The sequence below is a fragment of the Acinonyx jubatus genome, chromosome B3 (genome assembly GCF_027475565.1).
Source record: "Acinonyx jubatus isolate Ajub_Pintada_27869175 chromosome B3, VMU_Ajub_asm_v1.0, whole genome shotgun sequence".
In the NCBI taxonomy this organism is placed as follows: domain Eukaryota; kingdom Metazoa; phylum Chordata; class Mammalia; order Carnivora; family Felidae; genus Acinonyx; species Acinonyx jubatus.
Window position 1 is genome coordinate 112,847,714 of NC_069386.1, and position 27,744 is coordinate 112,875,457.

Sequence of the window (27,744 nt, forward strand, 5' to 3'; positions counted from 1 at the left end):
GTAATTCAAGGGGGGTTACTAAAAAGCCAGTTCACACAGTGCAGGCAAGATACAGACAGCCGCAGGGACAGTACTAGGCTGGGCTGGTGGCTGCTGTGAAGTGTAGCCACCCCAGGTCTGAAAGTCGGGGAGGGGGTGCCCTCTGACAGGAGCTGTGGTCTCGGGGCACCTGTAGCCAGCCCACAACACCAAGGTAGGGGGTGTGGGGGGATGAACACCCACCCTCAGTCTCCCCTCTCCTCGCTCTGACCGACCCTGCCAGCCCACAAGATGGGAGCCTGGTGGTGCGGCCCACGTGGCAGGGAGTGGGGTGAAGGATGGGGAGTGAGTGCTCGGGGGTTTCCAGTTCTTGCTCCTGTGGTGACCCAGTCCTTTGCAGAGCCCTCTGTTTCCTTCTTCATCCTGACCGGGTTTCTTGCAAAGTAAATATGGCTGGTGGTATTGCACCCATTTGCCAGGTGGGAAAACTGAGGTGGACGCCGTCTTCCAGATTTCAGTCAGGATGCTCCACGTCTGACGGGGGTATGGAGTGCCTCTACCAGAGCCCTTTAAATGTGAGGTGTGATCAAAGCAAATGCTGGGTTTCTGAGAGGTGAGGAGGGGGTCTTCCTTTGCTCTCCCTGGTCAGGACACGGATGAGCAACGGGGCTTACAACAGGCCTGATCCCAACTCAAAACCAACTGGAGTGGAAACAGGCGTGGAATGTTCTCCCCTTTGTAACTTACTCTTGGAAACCATTTCCAGACAGGCCTTTAGAGGAGTAAATTCTGGGAACTAGGGTGCGTTGACCCTTCCGTTCTGACCTCCTTTGCACATGTTTTTGGCTCAAGTGGCCTCCTGTGTGTTCCTGGGAGCTTTGGCAAAGCCAGTTTCCTGCAAAGATTCTGAGGACTAGGAAACTAATGGTCTCTCTTGCATCCAGGAGCCTTTTTCTTTTGTCTTTTTTTTCTTTTCTTTTTTTTAAGGCTGGTGATTGACAGAGAAACAAGTGACTGATCAAATAGCTAACTTCAAACTCTGCCTGGGGCAAGGGCTCAGTGGTTGGGGAACTTGAAAGGTGAACCACAGAGTGTTTCTGGGAAGGGTTTTGTTTCTTAGAAGAAATTCAAAGAAATTCCTAGGCTAGCCATGGTGCTCAGATGTTCAGCTGCTGGGAGCAGTTTTGAGCCAGGAGAGGCCTGCCGCTGGTGGGTTTGGGCCTTTCGTTTTATTCCTTTGTTGAAGGAAGGGAAATGTCCAAACTGAGACTCATTCCCGCGTCCCCTCAGAGAGCCAAACTCAGAGCCCAGAGGCCACCGTAAGGGCAGGCAACAAACATGAAAACCTTGGGATTCCCATTAGAGAGCCTTTCGTTATTTTTTTCTTTTTTTTTTTAATATGAAATTTATTGTCAAATTGGTTTCCATACAACACCCAGTGCTCATCCCAACAGGTGCCCTCCTCAATGCCCATCACCCACTCTCCCTCCCTCCCACCCCCCCATCAACCCTCAGTGTATTCTCAGTTAGAGATCTTTTTATTTTTTTTATTTATTTTTTTTTTAACGTTTATTCATTTTAGACACAGAGAGAGACAGAGCATGAATGGGGGAAGGTCAGAGAGAGAGGGAGACACAGAATCTGAAACAGGCTCCAGGCTCTGAGCTCTCAGCACAGAGCCCGATGCGGAACTCGAACTCACGGACCGCAAGATCATGACCTGAGCAGAAGTCAGTCGCCCAACCGACTGAGCCACCCAGGTGCCCCTAGAGATCCTTTTAAAAGACAGTCCCATCAAGCCAGTTCCCTGCTCCTCTGCTCGTGACCCTGCAAGGACTCCCTCAACACTGATAGCAAAACCCAAAGTCCTCGTGCCTTGGGTCCTTCCCCCACAGCACACTACCAGCTCTGCCCACATCTCCTGCCTCTCTTACCCAGCCTCACTCCACTCCAGCAGCTAGCCCTGCCAGGCCTCTTTGCCACCACCTGCAAGTTGCCACGCCTGGGACTTGCCGCCTACCCTAGCCTCTACTTCTTTTCCCTTGCTGGTCCCTCTGCCTGGAATGCTTGTCCCCTAAAAGCCACACGAGTGGCTTCCTCCCCTCCTTCAGGACTTAGCTCAAATGTCCCCTTCTGAGTGATAACTTCCCAGTCAGTCTAATTAAAACTGTAGCGCCCCCCCCCCCAACAGCTTCCCCTTCTTCAGCCCCACCTGCTTCCTTTGTCTCCATTGTACTTACTACCGCCAGATAGACTACGTATTTTACTCATTTTCTGGTCTACTTGTTGTTTTCTTTCTTATTTTAGTGAGTCCCTGTCTCCTACCCATCAGTGTAAGGATTCTAGAACAGCATACAACACATAATAAACAGGTTCCCGATAAAATTTCACTGAATGAACGAAAGAATCTGGTTCAAGCAGTGCAGCTTGCTGGACAAAATGTGAACTTGACATTGTAATTCTGCAGCAGAGTGTTTGGGTGATCTTGGAGAGGTTAAGATGTTTGAGCTTCCCAGTCCTGATTAGGAACATGGGGATAGGGGTGCCTGGATGGCTCAGTTGGTAGAGCATGTGACTCTGGATCTCAGGGTCATGAGTTCAAGCCCCACGTTGGGTATGGAGCCTACTTAAAAAGAATAAATAAATTTACAAAAATAAAACAAACAAAAAGCCCATGGGGATAATAATACTAGCTTCATCTGCTTGCTGTGAGAATTAGACCTGGCATGGCACATAGCAAGTGCTCAGTAAATGGGTGATGCTTACTGTTCGTTACTGCCTTGTGGATAATGACAATAACAGCATGGACAGTATGGCCTGGTGGGATGAAGTGACTTAACTAGCATAACCAAGCTAGTCTGGCAGAAATGGAACTAGAAAGTAACTCCTCTGTCCCCCAGGTCTGCCCCTAGTTCTAAATCTCAGTTGTTGAACCAGTTGCAAAGCTCATCCCGGGAGAAGGGACACAAGCCCAGCAGTCTACAGGCCTACCTAGGAAGCCCATTAGCATACCCGACCATGAGCATGGGTCCGGATATGCCACATGTCCAGTCCTCGCCCCTGGCCTGTGTCTGGAAGCTGCCTGCTGCACACAGTCTACCCAGAGGTGGGTGTTAGTCTCAGCAAGGGGGCTTGGGCCCTGACCATCTGTGCCAGGTGAGAACCCCCAGACCCGGCCAGGGACCAGTGTCTGTATGGCCAGCTGGGGAGTGGGAGATGGACCAAGGCTAGAGCTCATGAGAAAACGGTCTTCCTTTTTTTCAATTAAAAACAAACAAACAAAAAAGGATTATGTATTTTCTGGGACAGGAAAGAGGTGTTTTAATGTCACAGGGTGCCCACCTGCAGGGTTAATATGAAAGAGTAATCAGAAGAGATGATGTGAGGTCCAGCAAGCTGCCAAGATGGGTCCTTGCCAGAAGTGACGACTGTTGAGTGTAGAGTAGAGTAGGCAGGGGCACCTGAGTGGCTCAGTCGGTTAAGCGTCCGACTTCAGCTCAGGTCATGATCTCACTGTTGGTGGGTTCGAGCCCCGCGTCGGGCTCTGTGCTGACAGCTCAGAGCCTGGAGCCTGCTTCCAGTTCTGTATTTCCCTCTCTCTCTGCCCCTCCCCCATTCACACTCTGTCTCTCTGTGTCTCTTGAAACTAAAATAAATGTTAAAAAAAAAAAATTTGAGAATAGAGCAGGCAGCTTGCGCTGTTCCCTTCCGGGAAGCAGAATGGCCACCTTCTTGCATCTCCCAGCACTAAGAGGGACCACAGTCACCTGCAGAAGCTCATTCAGCATCCCAACCACTATCAAACAGAAGTATGTCTCAAGAGGGCCAGTGGTAGCCTGTGCATGGAGACCACCTGCGCCAAGAGGGAGGTCCAGGGCCAGAAAGAGTGGCCCGTGGCCTGATTGGTGGTGGGTTTCCCAGCTTCATGGGTGTCTAGGACTGACTGACGAGCAAATGCATTCTTCCTTAGCAATGTCTGGATGGGGCTTTGTAGTCAGAGGCTGGAAATGATGCTGCATTTGATTCGGTTTTCCTTCTGCTCATGGTCTTGGTGTTCCTTCAAAGCTTTCCCACCTGGGCACCTGGGTGGCTCAGTCCGTTGAGCCTCCAACTCTTGATTTCAGCTTGGGTCATGATCCCGGGGTCATGGGATCGAGCCCTGCGTTGGGCTTCGCCCTGAATGTGGAGCCTGCTTAGGATTCTCTCTCTCTCTCTCTCTCTCTCTCTCTCTCTCTGTGTCTCAAAAAAATAAAACAAAACAAAAAACCTTTCCTCTCCTAGGGCTCAGATACGGGCAGTGTGTATGGGGAGCATGTAGGGAGGGTGTGTATGTGTGGTAGGTATGGAGGGGGTGTGTGTGGAGGGTGTGTGTTTGCGGTGTGTGTGGAGGGGGGAATGTGGGTCAAAGGGGTGTATATGGAGGGTATGTGTGTGTGTGGTGTGGGTAGAGGGGGTATGTGTGGAGGGGGCGTGTGTGTGCTGGGGGGTGGGGGTATGTACATGCACGGAGCGAGCGGTCAGGAACATGTTCAAGGTTGGGCATACCCCATGTAAATGGCCCCAGGAACCCTGAGCCCAGCACATGCCTTCAAAGAGACACCAAAGGCAAGGGAGGCTAGCTCCTCCCGGCCTTCACTCAGTGGGGACCTGCCAAGGGCTCTTCCCTCCTGACGGCTGCCATTTCCTGCAGAGCTCTCCTTCAGGGTGTGGATGTGCGGTGGGAGCTTGGAGATCGTGCCCTGCAGCCGGGTGGGCCACGTCTTCAGGAAACGGCACCCCTACAACTTCCCTGAGGGCAATGCCCTCACCTACATCAGGTAGGTCACAGTGCAAAGGACACCAGGCTAGGAGCTAAGACACCTGGCTTCTAGACCCCAGCCCAGTCAGTTACTCATGCAACTCTGGGCAGCCACCCCACCTCTCTGGGCCTCAGTTTCCCCATCTGTTCCCTCCAATTCTGGGATTCCAGGTACTTTCAAGGGTGGAAGGATGAAACTGAGTGTGGACGCCAGGCCTCCCTTGTCTTGACTCTCTTTGCCCGGGAGTATATTGGAAAACTGGCCCAATGCCTACCTGGGAGCTGCCCTCCACTCACTGGGCCCCAAGTTCTGGTCATGGATGCCATGTCCTGACCCTGACTTGGTCAGCATCTGCCCACCCATGTCCCCAGCCCCAAGATGTACTTGGTCTTGAGGGGGAGTGGGCAAAGTCCTAGAGACCAGCCATCGCCCGCTCTCCTGGAGGGGGTGGAAGGGGAGGCGGGGAAGAGTGTCATAAGCACCCCCTTTGAGGACAGTTTTTTGGCTTGTCAGGCCCGTGCTCCCTTGTTTGTAGCAGTGGCTCCCCAGTCTAGCTAACCGAATGGCTTAATATTTCGGTTTGCTTCTCCCCCACCCCTTTGTGCGTTGTCTCTATAATGATAAAAGTAACACGTGTTCACCGTAAAATGCAAGATATTATATATACATATCTGTCCACACATGTGCTTTTACTCTTTATGTCACATGTGGAGAAAAAAGCAAAAGTCCCTTTTACCCAATCTGACTCCTATCCCCCTTGGCTCTCTCGAAGTAACTACTGGGTATAGATTTCTGGTCTCTCATTTCGGCCCTTTGACTCATTTTCATGCACATACTTTAGGTGGAGGGAAGCACACATACCACAACTTTGTGTTTTACGTACATAGGGTCAAGCTGTGTGTTCTTTCTGCAATGTGCTTTCCTGCTGCTCACACTAAATTCTAGACATCCTTCCATGGCACGTACTCCATTCTGGAGAAGTAAGGGTCATTATGCTCCTATTGGTGAGCATTTAGGTTGCCACCCATGTCTTACTAAACAAATATTTGGTACATGTCCTTTTGCCCCCATGTAGATATTTTGGCAGAACAGATGCCTCAAGTGGAGTGTCAGGGAGCATACAGACACGAGCTGATGGACGTTGACAGATTACATAGTCATTTATACCATCAGTATTATTTCACACACACTCCTGAGATCCTCAACACCCTGTGCTGCACAGAGCTGATCTTGATCCTAACTCTGTGACCACCCTGGTGACTTCATTTTGCTCCTTCCTCCCCTTTTAGGAATACCAAGCGCACTGCAGAGGTGTGGATGGATGAATACAAGCAGTATTACTATGAGGCCCGGCCCTCGGCCATCGGAAAGGCCTTTGGCAGGTGGGCCCCCTCGACCAGCCCCGTTTGCCTCCCTCCGCCCACGTTAGCACAGCCATAGCAAAACACAAACCGTGGACGCCGGGGAAGAACTCACTGTCTCCTCGGCAACTGAGCCCCTCCCCACTGGGCTCTTGGGAGTCGGGGGATATGGTAGGATATGCAATGTGAGATAGGACTGGGTTCTTGAGGAGCATGCAGCCTCTTGGGGAGAAATAAGCAGAGAGGGCTCGCTTATGAAGAGCTGCCCGTTCACAAGCTGCCTGCAGGAAAAAGGACATCTGTGGGAGTACTTAGTGCCCTGCCCGACTGTCTGCGGAAAACACTTGGGGTTTTGCCGCCACCCCCCGCCGTTAGCCTGTTTTCCTGTCCTGGACTCGTGTGACTACCGTCTAGTTAAGCATTTTCAAAATGTAGATTGGTTATAAAATCGATTTCGTGGGTCGTGACAGTCATTTAAAAAAAAATGATAGACCTAGAACACTATAGATTAGTACAGAGCAGACTAGCAAATAGCACTTGATTGCAGTTAAGGCTAAGTATTGTTCGGCGAAATTTATTTCAGTTATATGCGCGTGTGTGTTTAGCCGTATTTGCACATGGGAATACTCGATCACAGTATAAGATGTATTTATTTCTTACTTAAGGTTGTGGTCAGAAGGCTGAAAACATTAGCAATCATCACTGAATCTTCTTGCCTCTGTTTACGCATACCTAGCCCTTTAAAAAAGAAAAGCTGTGTCACTATTTCTGTTAGTGGCGAACTGACGTTTACTGACTAACTACGCTGTGGTAGGCTCTTATGCCCTCTTAATTCATTTGATTCTCCGAAAACTTTCTGAGATAGGTAGTCATGTCCCCAGTTTACCAGGGAAGAAACCGAGGCTCGGAGAGGCAGTGAAGGTCATCTGTCAGTGGCCATTCTGGTCTGTGAAGCTGAGGAAGCTGGGGAGATCAAACTGTGGATCCATGGGCACATCGGAGGGTTCTTATTTGCCAAAATTCCCCAAAGATGTTTAAAGCGTGCTTGTCTTATTTGACCCTTTCTGCTAAAACTGGAATGCAGGAAAGGAAAGCTTGGAGTTCACTGAGGCTCTGCTCTCTGTGAAAATAAGGACTAGGGAGGGGGCACCTGGTGGGTCAGTCACTTAGGCATCTGATTCTTGATCTCGGCTTGGGTCATGATCTCACAGTTCATGAGATTGAGTCCTGCATCAGGCTCAGAGCTGTTAGATTCTCTCTCTGAGCCGGGATTCTCTCTCCTTCTCTCTCTCTCTGCCCCTTCCCTGCTCATGCACTCTCTCAAAGTGAATACATTAATAAACTTAAAAAAAAAACCCAAAGGACTAGGGAGTGCTGAGGTGTCGAGGAGTGAGAAGCCAGGGTAAAGCAGGACCCTCCATGGGCTGCCCTGATCCTGCAAAGTGAGTGGGAATTTGAGGAAAGAAATGAGGAATCGCCAGGATACTTGGAGTGACCTTGCAGGTTGCAGAATGATTTATGGCTGGAGGGCAGGCTTGGACAGCTGCTGGTCCTGCCCAGCCTGGGGGTAGGCGGACAGAGGGGGCTGGCCTCCTGGGGCTTCCTCCCTGGGCCCCCTTGCCAAGGCCTGAGCCTTTCTTACTGTTTCAGTGTAGCCACGCGGATCGAGCAGAGGAAGAAGATGAACTGTAAGTCCTTCCGCTGGTACCTGGATAACGTCTACCCAGAGCTCACGTGAGTGTAGCCCTCAGCTGGTACACCCAGCCTGGGTGGGGCCAGCAGCTAGCTTGGGGGACCCACACCCTGAGATCTCCTCATCGCGGGCAGTCTGGCTCTTTCTAGCTCTCAGTGTGTATCTTCACACGAAGGCTCTGGGGGAAGAGGAAGGACACTGCTGGGAGTTAAAAGTGAGATGTGGTAGGAGCCAAACTTTTAACAGACTGGGTCATAGCGCCAGAGATGGGCTTTGTCCCCATAGGAAAACAACTCTGCATTACGTAGCAAAAGCCACAGAAATAAAGATGCATCCCCTTCGACTCTGTTCCCTCCCTTCTGGGAGTTTATCCTAAGGAAATAAGAACAACCAAAGCAAAAAAAAAAAAAAACTATTGACAAGCAGATGTTCGGTTGTAGGCTTCTCTGCTGCTGTGAAAAATCGAGAGACAGCTAATAATAGGGGATTGGTTTACTGAGTCCCAATTCCTGGGTCTAAACAAATACTATGCATCCATTAAGACTACAACCATAAAGACTGACAAAACACTGGCAAATGTTTGCTCTGATAGACTCGAGGAAGAATGCAAATGGCGTGCCCGCTCGAGCCCTAGGGCATCTGAGTGTGTGTGTGTGTGTGTGTGTGTGTGTGTGTGTGTGTGTATGCACGAGCTGAGCTCCCAGATTGTGGGTGAAGCTGTAAGGCAGGGGTGGGGCAGTGAGGATTCCTTTTTTCTCATTGCAAAATCCTTTTCAGCAGCTTAACTACATCCATATGGCTCATGTCCTCACCTCCTTCAGGTCTTGACTCCAATGTCCCCTTCTGAGGGACACCTCCCCGAACAGTCTCTGTTTGAAGACCGCCCCTCCCCCCAGCATCCTCTGCCTAGTTCACCCTCATCACCATCCAGTGCCTGTGTGGCCGGTTAATTTTGTCGTCGCCTCCCTACATGTGACAGTAAGCTCCATGAGGGTAGAGGTGTGCATCTGCTTGTTCACTGCTTTAGCTCCAGCCCCTAGGACAGTGTCTGTCACAAAACTGACACTCAGCTCGATAAATATTTTTAACTGAATAAATTGCATGGTTAATAAGCCTCAATAGTAATAACTTGGAAATTAGCATTCTCCCTTCTATATAACTGTCACCTTAGGGAACGGGTTATTCCATTACTGCCAGCTTTCTCCCAAGGATGCTGCTTCGCTTTCCAGAACACTCCACCCCTCAGAGCCTGCATGTCCTTGAAAAAGGCAAGTTGTTGTTCTTTGAGTGCAGATTTGATTTTTGGAAAACAGCTGTATTAGGTGTCGCCAAGTCCAGTGAATAAGGCGATTACCCCAGATAATGGGTCCTGGGTCCCACACAGAGCATGACAAGGACTGAATCAAGTGTCAAGAATGAACTGATTCTGGGGCGCCTGGGTGGCTCAGTCGGTTAAGGTCCGACTTTGGCTCCAGTCATGATCTCGCGGTTTATGAGTTCGAGCCCCGTGTCGGGCTCTGTGCTGACAGCTCAGAGCCTGGACCCTGCTTCAGATTCTGTGTCTCCCTCTCTCTCTCTGCCCACCCCCCCCACGCCACCCCCCAGCTCACACTCTGTCTCTCTCTCTCAAAAATAAATAAACATTAAAAAATGTTAAAAAAAAGAATGAACTGATTCTGGGAGCAGATTTAAAAGAATTTCAAAACAATTTGGGCAACAGCAGCATCCTTGCAAAGGGTCGGCGGCCTAGAAAACCCAGCTCTCCCGACGATGGCTGTGAAGGGAAGAACATTAATTTATAAAAGTATAATAAATGAACCGCTTTTTCCAGTGGCCACTCTTAAGGGGAAAGTTTCATCCAGACGTATCATTTCTGAGGGAAAAAGCACAGTCGTCCCTTTACCTCCTGTCAGGGTTCAGACAACACTGGGCTGGAGCCACGGGCTCTAGGCCTCGTGCAGGGGCTGGGAAGCCCATGGGATGCATCAGGGAGGAGCCGGAACTTGCCTTTCCTCCCCACGCCCGGTCCCCACACACATTCTCCCATGTCATCCCTGGAGGAGCAGGAGGAAGAAGGATTTTCTAATATTCAGAAAGCTGGATCCATCACAAGACAGGAGAGAGGCTGAAACCAGCCATGTTAAATGAGGAGCATGAGTCATCTGTTTGTTCTGGCACTGCGGGGACGTTTTAAAAAGTAGTTTCGTTGGTCAGATAGAAACTGCGCGCCTCCTTCCTGTCCAGGTTACTCATCCTCGGTCCGCTGTTCGCGTCCTGCCTCGGTTCTCAGGCTGAGGGGCCAGGAGCGCCTCGGGTTGGTTTGGAAGGCCAGGTGTATGCCCAGGGATACCAACGTTCCTCCAAGCAGGGGACCCTCATGGTTAGGCCACACTTGCAGATGGTCAGTGGGGAGACCAAGGAGACTGAGGAGGCCAAGGGCAGCGGCCTGTGCTTTCCTAGGCCCGCCTGTAGTCCCAGCACAGCCCTGCCTGTCCCCTCTCGGATCCAAGCTCTGCAGCAGGCCTCAGCAATTGCTAATTTATGACTCTTATTAGGATGGTCAGGAAGAGTTGTACAACTGTGCACACCACGTTTGCAAGGGTGCCAGTCACACAGTAGAGATTGTACATTTATTACAACACTTCCTGGCAGATGGTGTCAAAAGTCTTCCAACAAAACCAGTATATTATGACAGTTTTCTAACAGATGGAAGGGAAACGTCTTGAGGAAGGGACGCCTTTTGCTATTTCTGCAAGGGCAGCTTAAGGGCTAATGGCAGCCCAGCTGGGAGGAGACCCACAGAGAGGGAAGCGGATGCTGACGTAGCTGAGCCTGGCTTGGCCAGGGAGCCGAGAAAGGGTGCTGAATGGTGAAGGTGGCCATCCCAGCTGCTCCAGGGCTGTTACCACACACACACACACACACACACACACACAGGAGCCGCATCGGGTTTGGAGATTGTTGCCCCTGCCCCCGGTTTCCTCCTTTGTGCCGGGGCCGTTGCCATGCAAGGTGGTGCCCACCTCAGCTCTGAAAGCGGATCGCCCTGCACATGTCCCATTCCTTAGCACAGCTCCAGTGGGGTCTTTGCATCTCAACGCCCTTGCACCTAGCAGGGGTTGCAAGTTCAAATCCTACACTGATTCTATGGGTGATGCAAATCAATCAGGTGGGCAGCAATGAGACACTAGGGAGTTGTAGGGACTGTGGCAAACTGGGATGCAACCCCACCCCCTGCCATGTGGCAGCTGCTACCTACCACCGTGAAGTAGCACCTCTCTGGAAGGCGAGCTCAGTGTGGCCTGATCTTCCTATTTTCTCAAGAGAAGCTGAATTCAGATTTCTTTGTGTAACCCTCAGGGTTTTAATATTGCCAACTAATTAACAGCAACAACAACCATACTATGCAGGTCAGACGGAACATGTTTGGGGCCAGATTCAGCTTGGGGGCCAGTGGTTTTCAACCTGTGGTCTAGAATTATGCAAACTCTCAAGAGGGGCCTCGAAGAGGTGGATGCTCCTGCCAGGGGCGTGCAAGAGAAAGCGAAGGTGTCTTCCTGACGCACCGAGGGAGTAAATCACAGTTTGGGGGTTCTGGGAGCTTCCGGCCAGCCCTGAGGAAGGGAGACTTGGTTTGGTCAAGATCCTGCAAGTGTCCACAACAAAGAATGCCGGAAGTGTTATGATGCCCCCCTCCGCTGCCCACCCGGGTTCTCTTCGGACAGAAGTAACAAGAGGTGATTAAGATTAGGCCAGACTCTAAGCCCTCCTGGTTCCCCTAACCCTCTGGGGCCACAATCCAAGAGGGTATGACATTCCAAACCCAGGAATATAAGCCTGAATCAGCTGGGGCCAGCAGTCTCCTTGGGTTTATTATCCACAGAGTAAGACGATGTGTCATTTGTGTGTGTGTGTGTGTGTGTGTGTGTGTGTGTGTATAATGTGTGTATAAGCATATTTTCCTGGGCATAGCAACATTTCAATAATACGATATTTTGAACTATGCCTGTTTTACTTAACAGTACGTTATAAACATTTTTCCATGTTATCAGATACTCATTCAGTCATTTTTAATGGCTACCGGGTTTTCATTACTACAGATGAATCAGAATTTATTTAGCCCGTCCCTACTGGGGGATATCTATGTTTTCAGTATAAGCAATCACTCAGAGATGGATGTCTTTTAAATTTAATCGCTGCAAACATCCGTAATTATTGAGGCAGTGTAATAAATTCCCAGGATGAGGATTGGGATCGTTAGGTCAAAGGTATGCACATTATTTTGGGGGTGTTTTTTATTATTGGAGTACAGGTGGCATACAATGTTGTATTCATTTCAGGTGTACAACACAGTGAGTCGATAATTCTGTGTACATTATGCTGTGCTCCCCATGAGTGTGCACACCGGCCACCATACAACGTTATTGCAGTATTATTGTATTATTGACTATATTCTCTATATGCTGTACTTTTCTTCTCTCTGACTTATTTTACAACTGGTAGTTCATACCTCTCCACCCCCTTTATCTGTGTGTGCACATTTTTAAGGCTTTTGGTACATCATGCCGCATTGCCCTGCAGAACCATTGGGCTAATTTATGCTCTCGCCCACAGGGTGTGAGGAGATCCAATCCCGCAGCAATTGCCAACACTGGGGATTGATATTGATTGGTGTTGATATAATTGTGGGTATATAATACGTTTTATATAAATCGATATGTTGAAATAATACATATTTATCACACATTATATTTTATGCACATATATATGGTAAACAAATACTGGTAACTCTCGAATATGTATTTCCTTGATCATTAGTGAGATCGAATGCATTTTTATATTTGTGGGTGTTAAATTTGCCTCTCCAAAGTGACTTCTTCCCTGTCATTTTGAGATTGCCTTTTGAGTCTACATTTAGACCCTAGCTTCTCCCCAAACTTTCTTCTTTCTGGACTGGGGAGCCCTGGGTTTCTGATCTGAGCTCTCTCCAGAGGGTCCTCCCAAGGCGTGGCCTCTGGGGTGGCCCCTGGGGTTCCCAGAGCTGCTCAGACCCAGTGGGTGAGGCTCAATCTTCCCAGAGGCATCCCTGCTCTTTCCCTGTCCCCTGCCCTCCTGCCCCTGCTGGCGAGGGCTGCTCCCCAGGGCCCCTTCCCGTGAGACTGAGGCCAGACCTTGGTGCCTGGGGAGCTGACCAAGCGCTGCCCTCTGGTTGAAGGATGAGTGAGCCTGGAGGGGGCAGAGGACAAGCCTGACCATTCGCTTTTCTCTCAGAGTCCCAGTGAAGGAAGTGCTCCCTGGCATCATTAAGCAGGGGGTTAATTGCTTAGAATCCCAGGGCCAAGACTCAGCCGGGAACTTCCTGCTTGGAATGGGGATCTGCAGAGGGTCCGCCAAGAACCCCCCAGCACCGCAGGTAAGCTGCTTAGGGCCTTGAGGTCCAGACCAGGACGGGGAAAGGAGCCATGGTTGTCATCCAGGAGTGGGGTGTGGGGCTTCCCTCTGCTCCTTCTCATTTTCTCTCTGCTTGCTCCCGCCACAGGGGACCATGCACGTTATCCCCTCACACGGCTCCTTGGCTCTGCTTCTGCCACATTCCCATCCCCTTTCCTACACTTCGCACAGTTGCCCTCTGTGAACCACCCACTTTCTCCTTGCTGAGGGAGAAATGCTACCCAGCAGCATCCAGTTCTCCCCCGGGATGCAGCCATGGCCAGCATGTATGATGGGCAGCAGGGCATCCCGGACTCCTGTGTGTGCATGCATGTGCCACCTATGAGTGCGGGTGCATCTATGTCAAGACTAGTGCAGGTCATGGAAACCCCCCGGCTGCCCTGGCCCCATGTCCTGTCTTTCTCCCTATCCCCCCAGCATCCCTTGGTACATCCTTGATTGCCATTCTGGCCATTCTAGCTAAGCTCCCCCTAATACTTTATTATGAAACTTTTTAAACATACAGAAAAGTTGAAAGAATTATATGGTGAATACCATGCACTCCTATTATTTGTAGAAAATTCTATCAAAATACACAGTATTTTGATAGAATTACACCAATCTACCCATCTATCCATCCATCACTGAGCATTTTGACTTGGCCTTTGATGTCCCTGCCTTGTAGGCGTGGCTGTTCAGCGACCATCTCATCCAGCAGCAGGGGAAGTGCCTGACTGCCACCTCCACCTCCATCACCCCCGGGTCCCTGGTCGTTCTGCAGGTGTGCAACCCAAGAGAAGGCAGGCAGGTAAGCCTCCTTGCCCCCAGGGGACACGCAAGGGGGTGGCAGCTCCTAGCAGGGGAGCCCTGGGTTGAAACAGATAAATTCAAGTAAGCCCTCCAGAGTAAGAGTCACTGTAAGTCAATATCTAGGTCAAATCTCTTGTTTCACTCACCGGGAAACACTTCTTCAAGTAAATGTCTGTTAAATGCCAATCCTGCCAGCCTGTGAGCTCCATGAGGTCAGGGACTGTCTGTCTTGTGTCCCTACAACAGTATCCCTAGCCCTTGACAAGCACCACAGTCAAACTCGTGTTGGCTTTTACCAAGAACCCATGCTAGGAGTTTTACAGATTATCTCATCTAATCCTCATGCAGCCCAGGGACTTGGGCCCTAGTACTATCCACATCTTATAGGTGAGTTACACTGAGACTCACTGAATTTAAGGGACATGTGTCAGATGAAACAGAGCTGGGAAGGGGTGGAGCCAGGATTCAAACCCAGGTCAGTGTGACCCCTAAGCCCACAGTCTTAACCCAAAACACAGTAGATGCTCGATAACTACTTCCTTTCCTGTCTTTTCTTTTCTTTTCTTTTCTTTTCTTTTCTTTTCTTTTCTTTTCCTTTCTTTTCTTCTCTTCTCTTTCTTTTTCTTCTCCTTCTCCTTCTCCTTCTTCTCCTTCTTCTTCTTCTTCTTCTTCTTCTTCAGAGAAAAAGAGAGTGCAAGCAGGGGAGGGGCAGAGAGAGAGGGAGTGAGGATCCCAAGCAGGCTCTGTGCTATCGGCATGGAGCCCCATGCTGGGCTCTATCTCATGACAGCGAGATCATGACCTGAGCCAAAATCAAGAGTCACTCAACCGACTGAGTCACCCAGGTGCCCTTCAATAAATATTTCTTGATTGTGGCTGTTGGGAAACTGAGATCCAGATACACTGATTTCCAGGCATGACAGGCTCACAGGAACACTGCTTTTTCCATTTGTCAAACACTCACCCACCCTGTTTCCATTAATCCTGGGAGACAGGCCAGGCCCACCTGTTGAGGAAGAAACCGATGTTCAGAGGGATGACATCACTTGCTCAGAATACACAGCAGCCAGTCAGCCGGCTCCCTTCCTGGCTGGGAGGGTGCCCCTCTGCCCGAGGAATGGGACACAAAGGATGGCGGCCTGCTCCGGCCCTTCCTCTGCCCACCAACCGCCTCCCCTCCCCCTCTCTGTGCCTGACCCTGGCCAGCCAGCGGCACAGTGCAGGGGTGAGGAGAGCGCCTAGCTCTCTGACTTGGCCTGCAGGGCTTCCTCCCACCCTTTTCCTGTTTGCCTGGGTCAGCTCTTTCTTTAAGGATGACTGGCAGTTTGCTATTCCATTCTGGAAAAGCAGCCAGATCCTCTCCTCCAGCCTCTGGGTGTATGTGAGTGCATGTGTGTGTGTGTGTGTGTGTGTGTGTGTGCATGCACACGCGTGTGAATTGTGTGCCAAGATCTGCTTGCTGAGCCCGAGGGATACTTCTGAGGAGTTTCTGATTGGCAGATGTAGTTTGTCCTGCCCCCTCAGGCTGCCTGCCCTCTGTCCCTGCCCTGCAGGGAGGGAGGCCCTCAGGCTCTCCTTCACTGGGAGCCTCAGACCTTTTTGAGGACCAGGCTTTGAGCCCACTCCCATTCCTCCTTGCTGAGGCCGAGCTAGGAAGTAGCCCCCCGGGGCGGCTGAATATTTCTCTGGAGCTGAAGCATCCTTTCCCCTCCATGCTGACCCAGCCCCAGGGGCTTGTGGGAATTTCTCTTGGCCCCATTCACTCTGCTCCTACAAGTCTTGCCAGGCCCCCAGCAGCGCCCTGGGCCACTGGGGCCTCTCCTCCAAGAGGACAGGATGAGCAGGTCTCCCATTGCTGTGCCTTCTCAAAGCTAGGCCTCCCTCCTTGGTCCCCTTTTGGCCTCTAAGGCCACTTGCGTATCATGTATCTAAGAGGCCCTATATATTGGAGCCAGTATGATGGCATTGGCAGACCCCAGCCCGACCACCCCTCACCTCTCCGAGCCTCTGTCTCCTCCCTGCCTGCCTTGCAAGGCACCTGTAAGAACAGAGGCTGAAGAGATGGGAGAGTGTCCAGGGCTGAGTGGCCAAGAGAGTTGGAAAGGCCCTGTAACTGCCCGATGATGGCATGGGTAAGAAGTGAGAATCCTGCAGTTTGGGGACCGCCTCCAGTGATGGGGTGATTCATTCCTTCATGCGCACATTCATCCTTTGTAAACACTGTGCTAGGTGCCTACCTGTGCCAAAGGATATCCTTTGCCCAGTAGGGGCGAGTGTGGCCAGCCCCTTCTAGGAGGTCAGGGACTAGACGGGTACAAAGCAACCGATGCTGGGAGTTCCAGAGGGACCAAGGCCTTGTCCTACCCACTGCCCCAACTTTCAGGCCAGGGACCCCTCACTGCTGGGGCCGCGTGGGCACCCCACAGGCCTACATTCCGAAGGGGAGTCTGCAGCCCACAACTCCCCCCCCCCCACCCCGCCCCAGTCCACCTCCCAAGTCAGTTCCCTTCTCTGCCCACCTCAGCCCCTGCAGCCCTAGACCTGGCCCTGTAGCTGGGTACGGCTCAGGCCTTCTGCTGGCACTCCAGCTGAGTGTGTGACCTCACCCTTTAGAGCCCTGGGGGCTCCATGTGTGGGTGAGCATTCCCTACCCCCTTGAAGCCTGGGCCAGCCTCTCTCCCCTTCTCCTGATGGTTCCAAAGGACACACCATCCTCCACCCAGGCACCTCCAGATGTTCCACAAGAACGCCTCTTTTCCCCTTTGTGAAGCCTGGGGAAAGGGAGGCACAGGGTGGGCACTGGGATGGGGACCCCAGGCCTCCTACCATCCTGCTGGGCTCACTGAGTCATCACTGCAGAGATGGCGGCCGGTTCCCACTCAAGGGTGTCGGTCACCCACCGCACAGTTACAGGCCAGGTCAGACCCTTAGAGCCACAGGGAGAAGAAATCTTGTTTGAAGAAGCAAAAGATGCACCAGGCCAGGCCCCACAGACTCAAACGCCAACAGGGAGGGGCAGGCTACGCTGGAGGAGAATGTAGGGACCGGGCAGAACCTTGGTCAGTGGACAGCAAGAGTCCCAGCTGCAGCAGGGGACAGCCGCTCAGCCCCAACCGCCTGATGCCACATGAGAAACTGGGCCCACGTCTAAAGGGAAGCTGGAAACACAGAGTTTCATGTGATGACCAAGCCAAAGCTTAAACACTATGCAGGCCAAACAAAATACATCCCTGGGTTTGATTCATTCAGCCCGTGGGCCTCTGATCTAGACTGCTGAATGAGGCAAGAGTGCATCAGAAGGGGAGGGGGTTAAGGAGGTGTGCGGGGTCAGGGAGCTCTTGGGTAGGGGACAGTCCGCTTCAAATGAGGAGGGTGTGTCCTAGGTATATTCAGGCCACTTACATACATGTGAAATGGACTTCTGAGCATTGTTACTATTTTTAATCATTGTGTTTTCGTCATCCTCCTTCCCCCCCCAGAGATGGAGGAGAAAAGCCTCTTTCATCCAGCACTCGGTCAGCGGCCTCTGCCTGGAGGCCAGGCCCGCCCAGCTTGTGACCAGCAAGTGCCAGGCCGACGCCCCGGCCCAGCAGTGGCAGCTGTTGCCCCACACATGACGGTAGCCTGGGGCCTCCTGTACCTTTTGCATGAGACTTTGGGACTGGAAGCGGGTTGGGGGGGGGAGTGTAAAGCAGGCCGTTCCCATCTCCTCGCATTTCTGCCGGAATCATCAGCAAACACCCCCTGCCACGACACACGTTTCTCCAAAGCTTGTTCCGGGGGGGCCACGGGGGAGCAGGCCCCAACGCCCTGGCTGCCGTCCCGGCCTCGCCCCGGAAGAGGAGACGGTCAGGATGCAGGACTGCTGCTGGGCTGAGACTGGGCAGGCCCCCTGGCCCTCTGTTCCCTCCCTTTGCCCTCCTGGGGTTCCGGACCGTGTTTTGGGGGCCCTCGCCTGTTGGCTGGGGAGAACAAGGACAGAAGCCCACGCAGGGCCCCTGCTGGGTCACAGGGCCCGCCTGTGGGGTCAGCGTGAGAGGCGAATGTGGGCGGCGTGGATGGGGAGGGTGGGGAGGGGGCAGCCTGAAGGCAGGGAGAGAACAGGGAGGAGGTGAGAAGCTCAGTGACCTGTCCCAGGCAGGTGCTGGGTTGAGTGCGGGAGGGATGGGATCTGGAGCAGAGGATGATGGGTCATTTGCAGAAGGACATGGATGGAAAAGCAGTGAAGCACCAAAAGAGTGACTCTCCTCCCGACAGCCCATCCTTCCTCCCATGCTGTACCAGTCCCCGGGCGCCGTGCCCTGCACTCTGGCTTCACGCTCTGCACAAGAGGCTACAGGGGGCTGTTGAGGGGCAGCCTTGGGACACAGTTTATTAAACAGATCCCACTTCTGGTTGGCCGTGCGCCAGGCCAAGACCTCTTTCTTGGACCTTAAGACCAGCTGATGCCCTGTCCCCTCTGCCTGGGTCCATGGTGATGACCCTGTAGGGACAGGCGGCCGCCCCGCACTGCTGAGCAGCCCCATCCTTATTCAGACCTTTTGACTCCTGCCTTCTCAAAAGCCTTTGCCTCTGTAAATACTGTATCATGGCATTGAGGTGGCTGGGATGAGCAGGACCTCCCTTCTGGAGCTAAACATTCCCTAAGACATTAGGGAGTAAGTCGTGCAGCCTAAGCCTCATCCCCGCCCCTCCCCACTGCAAGAGGGAGGCCTGAGAGGGTCAGTCCCTGCAGTGGGCGGGGAGGCCGGCTGGCAGCTCCTGTTTGTGTAGAGAGCCCCCTTCTCACAGCCACTGGGCCCACGGCCTAGTCTCAGAAGGGCTTCTGCTATTCCCCATCTCCTCCTGCCCAACCCCACTGGCTCAGGCAGCGTGATCTTCAGCAAAAGACCAGTGGTACAAGGACCCCTGGGAATCCCCCCTCCCAAAGCAAATCAGCCTGGGCCCCCTAGAGAATTCATGGATTCCAGAGGGCCTAGGAATCCTCTGAAATTGTCCCCCAAATAGTGCATGTGTGTGCATATATGCATTTTCCTGGGGAGAGGGTCTGTGGATTTCCCCAGCTTCTTACAGAGGTACCCGATCCCCAAAGGATCTGAACTTCTGCTCTGGATTGGCACGACCATCCAGCTGAGCTGCCGTGTCCTTTCTCCCTCCCTGGTGTGCCTAAACTGCTAGTGTCCTCTTCCTTGCTGTCCTCCGGCCAGCAGCCCCACGGTGGGGGGTTCTCAGTGGCTTCCTCTCACCTCCTGGCTCTCACCGGGCCCTCTTAAGCAGTGCTTCTGTGCCCCAGCAAGGGGCCCTTGGCCCCCAGGGCCACTATCTTCCGTCCTCTGCCACTATGTTTCATCCACCCCCATCTCTGTCGTGCGAGTCCGCCCCACAGGCAGCGCAAACCTTTGGGGAGGGGGGCACGGCTTCCCTCGTTGAATGTAAGAGGACTGCCGCTCAGGGAAGCCCCTGAGAAGCCGTTCCTTCCCTGTGGTCAGGATGCACTTGTCAGCCGTCCTTTGTGGGACTCAACCCTGTTCTGGTTTTGCTTTTCCTCCTCTTGACCAAAGCATGTGCCACTAGCTGTCCCCGAGGGCCTTGTCTTTATGAACCACACATCTGGAATAAAACCACTTCTCACACATACACGTGCACCGGTGCCTTCCTTTCTGATGCCAGAGCTGCCCTCCCCTGCCTCATGGAGGGGAAGTTGAGGCGTCCATTCTGCCAAGATGAAACACACTGGGGTCTAACCCCCTCCTGCCCCTGACAGCTTGCTTCTCGGCCTACGTGCCTCCTGGTACCCCAAGCAGTCCTGGGTGACAGACTGACTGCTCCAGGGGAGCCGGCAGGTGGCCCTGCTTCTGGAGCAGGCTGGCACCAGAGGCCAGGTTCCTGTGACCTCGTGAACCCTCCTTGGGGCCTTATGTGGGGCTTTGGAGTGGAAACCACGGGGTTTTTTTCCAAATTCTTGCCTTTTACCAACCCTCTCTCCTTCCCTGGGTGATAGCCCCAGCCCCTCAGAACTGCTCTTCCCCACCCCTACCACATAAGAAGGCAGCGGTAAAGTGCAGGCGGGACATCTCCCGAGGTAGGCACAGCAAAAGAATTCCAGAAAGAGCCCTATCAGCCTAGCCTTGTTGATCCGATGGCAGATGCTCGGCCTAATGTTTCCATGGAAACAATAGAAAGCCCCCACCGCTTCTGATCACAGAAGCCAAACCTACCCAGGTAAAAAGAAACGCCGCTTCAGTGCATAGATGAACTGTGGTGGGCAGGCCAGCGTGCAACTAAACCTGTGCCGACACAGCCATTTCTGCTCCCACCCCCACTTCACCTCGGGACTGCTCGTCCGGGGCCCCCCAGAACTGCGGACCGCCATGCCCGATGGGCCCCGAGCAAAGCCCTGGCTGGTGAGTGTGTCTGCAGAGCCCAGCTTGCGCTAACTGGGCGCAGGGCACAATTCACTGCAGAAGTCTCTCTCTCTCTCTCTGTTCGTCCTCTCAAGGAACGCATCCCACTGCCCACTGCCTTCTCCGGCCTCTCTCCTGGCCAGGCTGGGCCAACTTTCCACCTTCCGTCTGTTCTCCTTCCCAGCCTCAAAGGGCTCCAGTGCTGCTTCTCCTGAGTCATGCTTTCTTGCCCTCCTCCAAACCTACCTCTCTGGAGGCCCAGTTTCTCTGACCCTTTTTTTTTCTTTTTTTTCTGGAAAGTAAGACTGGTAGCCTTTAGTCAGTTCTTGGAGGGGTGAGCAAAAGCTCTCAGGTTGGCCCTTAGCAACAACAGACCTTACAGAACCCAGCAGAAGAGTCTCGAAGAGCACACAAGTGGGGAGGGCAGGAGGGACGTGGCTGTGAGGCCAGCCTCCCATTTGTTCAGCAAGGAGGGATTCCTCCATCCCTGAGCCTCTGTGACTTGGCTTCAGTTTTTTCTTCTTTTCTTTTCTTTTTTTTAATGTTTATTTATTTTTGAAAGAGAGAGCACAAGCAGGGGAGGGGCAGAGAGAGGGAGACACAGAATCTGAAGCAGACTCCAGGCTCTGAGCTGTCAGCACAGAGCCCAATGCGGGGCTTGAACTCCCAAACTGTGAGATCGTGACCTGAGCTGAAGTCAGAAGCTTAACCGCCTGAGCCACCCAGGCGCCCCTTGGCTTCAGTTTTCACAGAAGCTCTGTCCTGCGTCCCTCAGGAGGGGTCTCTCCATCTGCAGTTGGGAGAAATAACGTGGGCAATATCTGTCTTCCAAGGGGTCTGGCAGCCCCACGCCTGTGGAGAATCTTCCAGCACCAAATGGGGTTTGAGGGAACAGGAAAGGAAAAGCTACAGGTCATGATACCGACAACTTCATTCCCGACTATGTCTCCAGTGTCCCTGGTATTGCTGTATGTCCCCTGTAGTGGTTGAGTCCATTTCCTCCAGAAGGTGAGGGGCGGGACAGGCAGCTTCTCATCTTAAAAAGTCTTCACTGGTGGGCACTTAGCAAAGACCTCAGGTGTGGCAGGCCGGGGCCACCCTCTCCTGGGCCCGCAGCCGGACTATGTGGTCACCAAGCAGGAAGGAGCCTCCAAAGCCATCTGAGGACAGCCCTCTGTCGTGGGACTCGATCCCTCTATACTACAAAGAAAATAGGAGTGTGGGCCTCAGGCCCCTGTCAGTCAGTCTGTCCCCACTCTGCCACTTACTGGTCATGGGGTCCTGAGTCCCTTACTTCATCTCTCAGCCTCAGTTTCCTCACGTGGAAGTTGGGGGTACTCATAGCACTGGAGGGGTTTTGCGAAGACTGATCTACTTCACGAGTGCAAAGCATCTTTCTAAAAGCTTAGTAAACGTGTGTGAGTGCTACTACTAATAAGCAGTGCCTTTCGGGGTGCCTGCTACATGCCAGGCACTTTACCAGGGGTGGGGACACAAACATAAAAAAAACCAGAAATATTCTAGCAGGGGACATGGCCACACAGGCCATCATAAAAGCCCCAGGGAACTATGGGAGCAGCAAGGAGGGGCCTCTCGCTGTGGCCTTCGAGCCAGGGAGTCCCGATGCACTCTGGACCATGCCTGCCTCGGCTGGGCAACGGGCTGGATGAGGCCTGGCAGACCCTAGCCACACCAGCCCGGCCCGTAGCTCGGCAGGAAGTGGTGAGTGGCCCAGACTTGTTACCCCAGTGCGCACAGCATCGTAGTGATGCAGACCAGGCTGTAATCATAGAAGGATTTTAGAAGGAAGCTATGGCAGCGGTTTAACTCCAACAGACAAACGCTTTGCTTCTTAAGCTACTGGCCATTCCTCCAGGGCTCACTTTCCTTTATTTGGTGAGGGCAGAAGAAAGGACGGGGAAATAGATGGCCTGAAAATTTTAATGACTCTCATCTGGCAAGAATGAACACAAATGACCAGGAGGTGTTCCAGAAAGACTTGTTTTCTCCTTCCTCCTCGGTTCAGGTTATCTGTGATCCACCCAAACCCCCTGAAACCCAAGCCTGTCTTTCAACAGATTGCCTTTCAAATAAGTGTCTCTCAAAGTTTGGCCCAGATCACCTGCTGGAATTACTCAAGGTGCCTCGTAAGCATGTCGGTTCCCGGGCTCTGACCCAGACCTGCGGACTCCGAATTTCTGTGTGTGCCCAGTGGCCTAGGTGATACAAATGCACCTGAAGTCTGCAGCCATCTGAAGCAGGAAGGAGAACTGGAGGCCCGGGGAGGAGAGGCCATGCAGGGGAGACTCAGGACGAGCCTGAGCTCTTCGGGGATGCCTCTCATGGATCATGCAGTCTCTCACACCTGCGGCATATTCACCGTGAACATGACCGAGCCCATGATGATGTGCTGAGCACCTACCCCAGAGGACAGACAATGGGCTCAGAGAGTCCTGCAAACCACCAATGGTCAAGGCTGTCCCTTGCCAGGCACCGGACCACCAGGCCAACCTCCGCTCCCACCCCGTGTCCTTCACCCTGGGATCCAGCCACACTCACCTATGTCATTTCTTGAAGTTTCTTTCTGCCCTCTCTTGACTGGGCTTGCTGCTCCTTCCACTCTCTACCTTGTTGTCTCCATGGGTCGCTGCTACCCATTTTTCCAGACAGATGCCGCTTCCACGAGCAAACGTCCCTGGGTCACCGATGCGTCTGAGGGCACCTTTCCAACCTGTCTCTTCAATGTCTTGAATGTTCCCCTCCAGCCATGCTGGCCACCTTCCTCCATGTGCTGTGATAAGGACTTGTCTTCTCTAGTCCTTCTTTGTCCCCTCTTTGCCGTGGGCTGTGGCTCTTGGATAACAGGACCCGTGTCTGCTCCCCATAGCCGCAGCACAGAGCCTGGCTCTCCGAATCACAGTAAAGTCTGGCTTGCCCAATGAATGAGCTCACAGATTCCAGTGGGGCTGTTTTTTATTTTGTTTTGCTTTGCTTTGTTTTGTTCTGTTTTGTTTTGTTTTAGTGACAAGGCATTTCTACTTTTAGGAAATAGGACATTGCATATGGAAAGCACTCAGTCCATATTTGTTCATTTTTCCTCTCACTTGTCCCTAAAAGCTCAATATCTTCACAACTCCACCCTTCCTACTTGTATTTTCAAATTGTCATTTTTATGTTGCGTTGTCTCTAAGCCCTCAACAGCAATGCATGGGTAATGCTGAGGGCTGACAGGGATCATTTCCCGGGTACCCTGAGCTTGAGATGCCAAATGTGCATTCTTTCATTGCTCCCCAACACCTCTCGTGAGGTAGGTTCTGGTTTGCCCACTTCATGGATAGGGGATAAGGGTGGCTCAGTCAGGAGAAGAAACTTGCCCAAGGACACATAGCGAGGTTTCAACTCCGTCCCAGAGAAGTGTAAGTTGTGTGGTCCCACGGACCAGATGCATCTGGGAACCTACTAGAAATGCAAACTCTCGGGCCCCACTCAGACCTACTGCGGCAGGGCTCAGCGCTTGTCCTCACGCACTTGCCCGGAGTGTAACCGGCCCCCAGAGGGTTCTGATGCTCACTCAAGTTTGAGAGTCACTGGTTCGGTGACCGGGATGGGTCCTGGTCCCCTGACCGGAGGGCATGAGTCACCGCCTGGCACAGTTGGCTCGGAGAGCCGATGCTTGGGCTGCGGGTCGTGCTCTCTCTGCTGGGCAGGCTGCCTCCCGCAGAGCCCTGGGCTGTGACGGGTCTCTCTGGGGCAGAGGCTGGGTGGGTATGAGACCGAGCCAAGGTGTGCTGCTGAGCCAGATGCCGCATGCCAACCTCGCTCTATGTGATTGATGACTTTCTTCCCCAACACCAGCCACAGATGGCTGACATGGTTATAGAAGCGCTCTCAGCCTAGAAGACCCATTAATCAAGGAATCAGTACTGCACCCCGCAGCCTGCGGGACAGGCCTGCGTTTCGCCATGAGTTATGCGGCCAAGTCCTTCCTACGGATCATCTGACTGATGACATTCATAGCCAGTCCTATCACTTAGTCGCCAGTCACCGAGCTTCGCACATTTTAGCTTCTTGAATCCTCACAGGAACTCTGTCAGGTAGGTGTTTTCATTATCGCTCCATTTACAGACTAGGCAGCTGGGGCCCAGAGAGGTTAACACGCTTGCCCAAGATCACCCAGCCATTAGGGGTAGAGCCAGGATGTAAAATCACAAAGTCTGCAGGGCCTGGGGGGCTCAGCCGGTTAGGCGGCCGACTTCAGCTCGGGTCACGACCTCACAGTTTGTGAGTTCGAGCCCCGTGTCAGGCTCTGCGCTGAGAGCACAGAGCCTACTTGGGATTCCCTGTCTCTCTCTGTCTCTGCCCCTCCCCTGCTCACGCTCTGTCTGTCTGTCTCTCTCTCTCTCAAAAATAAACACTAAAAAACAATTTTTTTAAAAGAAAAGAAAATCATGAAGTTTGAACCAGGGTCCATATTCTGCACTGCCCTTTATCGCCCTTCACATATGACTTCCTATCCTCCTACCAACACCACAAATAAATAATGTCGACTTATGTTGAGAGAGAGAGAAGGAGAACATGGGGGGAGGGGCAGAGAGAGAGGGAGACGGAATCCCAAGCAGGCTCTGTGCTGTCAGCGCAGAGCCTGACACGGGGCTCGATCTCACAAACTGTGAGGTCATGACCTGAGCGCAAATCAAGAGTCTCAGCCACCCAGGCGCCCCCAACGCCAACACTTTTGCATTGTTCTTTTCCCATCTTGCACATAAGGAAACTGAGGCCCCATGCAAAGCTCTCAGTCTCAGTCCAGGGCCCCAACCTTGTCCCCCGCCAGCCAACATCTCTTCATAGCCGATTCATAGAAGCCTGAGAGGGAGGGGTGGCCGGGGTTGACTCATCATCTACAGATGTAGAAAAGGCTGAGAGGCCACGAGCCCCAAGCCATGGGGCAGGAAATGGGGAGCACCGGGACTCAGTAGACCGGAGAACACGACGGTCCACATCACGGTGACAGAAGCACTTGCCGATGGCTCTGCCTGGTGCCAGCTGTCTTCTCCGGAGCTCAGGAGGGTGAGACCCTCTGAATGATCTGGCCCCACAGGCAGAGGGCTGCTTTGCTGTGTGGTCTGCTTTCTCCCTAAATGCTGGCCAGGGCTAGTGTTTTCCAAAGACATTATTTTTCCTCGACAGCTCGCCTTGTGCTTGTTCGGGTGGAATCTTCTGCAGACCTGCCGCTCTGGCTTTGTCCACCTACGGCGGGGATTTGAGGATGCTTCGTGGAGCCCAGGGGTTCACTCTCAGTGTGAACCAGAAGCCTGGGTCTTTGCGTGCTCATCAAATGGCTGGGCTTATTTTAAATGTATCATAACCAAATGTGTCCATGCCAGGTATTTGCGGGCTGGTTTACTGTGTGCCGGCAGGGGTGGAGGAGGAGAGCTCTAGCCTTGCAGTTAGAGCCTTGCTCCAGCCCTGGCCCAACCATTCTGTACTGGGTGACCTCTGGCAAGCCACTTAGGCTTCCTGAGCCTCAGTGTCCTCCTCTGAGAAATGGGAGTGACATAGGGAAAGATCAGATGAGAAAATGTGCCTTGTAGATGGGAAAGCATGTGCAGCAGCCTGGAAACGGGGAGAGTGTCTCTGCCCCTGGGGCAGGCCAGAGCTACTAGACCCCCAGGCTGAGGATTTTCCAGATGCTAAGGACATGCTCCAGCCATCAGAGCTCAGTCAGGGGGACCCAAGGGGGTGGGAAGCTGCCTAGGAAAGAAGGGGTGCGGCATCCAGGGTCCCACCTTGTTCCTGCTGATGAAACAAGCCTATGAACACTTTTTTGGTGGCACTTGCTTTTCCCTTTGAGAGCCAAGAGTAGTAGATCCAGCAGGGGACTTGATGTTACAAGAAGGCTTTGAAAACCTTCAGACTCCTGGGGTAAGCCAGGACGGGAGCCGGGAGGGAGGCTGAGGCAGGAAGCGTAGCTCCGTCTGGGGTCCCTCTCTCATCTGCATCCCTCCACCCCGCCCCTGATATGGAGTAGGGCTCACTGGGCCTGCCCCATGGAGCAGAGGAGATGACTGTCCTAGGCCAGGATCCTCTGTGGAGGACACACAGGATGCGGCCTTGCCTCTCTCAGAAGGCCTGAGGGGCGATGCCCAAGCCACACTGTTGAGAAGTCCCCAGAGATACTTATCAGTGACACAGAGGAAGGCATGGTTGGGCGGCCCCTTCTTGGCCCAGGCTTCACTCTGCCTGGCAGGGCACAAAGAGCACGGGCTGTGGAGCCAAACCTAGAGCTGAAGCCTGGCTGTTTCTCTTAGTACCTGGGCGAAATGTGGCAAGTTACTTGACCCCTCTAAACCTCAGTCCTCTCACTGGCAAAGCGGGGATAATACCGCCTACTTCTTAGGGATGCTGTAAAATCTGAACGGGCTGACATTTGTGGAGGGGTTGGCCAGAGAAGGGCCCAAACTCTTTGAGGGGCTGTTTGTCTTGTCGCAGCTGGACCATCAGACCTTCACACAGGGAATGGGATCAAGAGTGTTTGTGAGTGAATGAATGAGTGAGTGAATGAATGAATGAATGGAGCTCTGTGTGGGGCAACTGAGTCTCCCTGGGAAGGCCTTGACTCCAACCTTAGCCCCAGCGCTAGCTCAGGGTCCCCAGGACTCCCAAGGGGGGCATGTGTTCAAGATAGATACATGTTAGGCTCGTTAACTTTGTGGACAGAGGAGACTGGCAGGCATGGAGCTGAGAGATGGACCAACGGATGTAATTTATGGGCAAGAATGCCTGACAGCATCCCTGAGATTCTCCACCTCCATCCCTAGTCCTAGGGGTTCCCCGAGTGCCCATTCTTTCCCCTTCTACTGTGAATCAGGGTTGTATTGGAGTTGCCTGTACTTTTCTATGCTCCCACTAGATTGCAAACTGCATGAAGAAAAAGACACGTCCACAGCACCTCAGACAATGCCTGGCACATACACAAAGATGTGTGTCAAGGGAATAAAGGAGTATAAAAAAACTGCTATTCTCCCTCAGTTCTGAGAGTGTCTGGTCTTGGAACACAGGGTTCTCAGCTTTCTTTCCTTTCTTAATGTTTATTTATTTTGAGAGAGAGAGAGAGAGGGAGAGAACATGAGCCGGGGAGCGGCGCAGAGGGAGAGAGAGAAACCCAAGCAGACTGCACACTGTCAGCACAGCACCCCACGTGGGGCTTGAACCCACAAACCATGAGATCACGACCTGAGCAGAAATCAAGAGTCGGGCGCTTAACTGAC

At 52.7% G+C, this 27,744-nt stretch overlaps 1 protein-coding gene, 1 long non-coding RNA gene and 1 other non-coding gene across 3 annotated transcripts in view; 2 read left to right on the forward strand and 1 right to left on the reverse strand.

The window, feature by feature from the left end:
• Nucleotides 1-19,709, forward strand: part of GALNT16 (polypeptide N-acetylgalactosaminyltransferase 16) — a 93,463-nt gene extending 73,754 nt beyond the window's left edge. Inside the window, exons 10-15 of the mRNA XM_027066028.2 lie at nt 4,670-4,796; nt 6,068-6,160; nt 7,790-7,873; nt 13,104-13,245; nt 13,948-14,070; nt 17,552-19,709. Of these exons, the coding sequence (XP_026921829.1) occupies nt 4,670-4,796; nt 6,068-6,160; nt 7,790-7,873; nt 13,104-13,245; nt 13,948-14,070; nt 17,552-17,689 (707 nt within the window). The 3' untranslated portion in view covers nt 17,690-19,709. The remainder of the gene's footprint in view (nt 1-4,669; nt 4,797-6,067; nt 6,161-7,789; nt 7,874-13,103; nt 13,246-13,947; nt 14,071-17,551) is intronic.
• On the forward strand, nt 2,524-2,596 carry TRNAQ-CUG (transfer RNA glutamine (anticodon CUG)). The gene has a single exon. It is a non-coding gene; the product is annotated as a tRNA-Gln (tRNA).
• Nucleotides 13,878-23,846, reverse strand: LOC128316068 (uncharacterized). Its single transcript, XR_008299498.1, has 2 exons — nt 23,036-23,846; nt 13,878-15,078 (listed from the first exon to the last, which is right to left on the reverse strand). It is a non-coding gene; the product is annotated as an uncharacterized LOC128316068 (long non-coding RNA).
• Nucleotides 23,847-27,744: the final 3,898 nt, after the last annotated feature.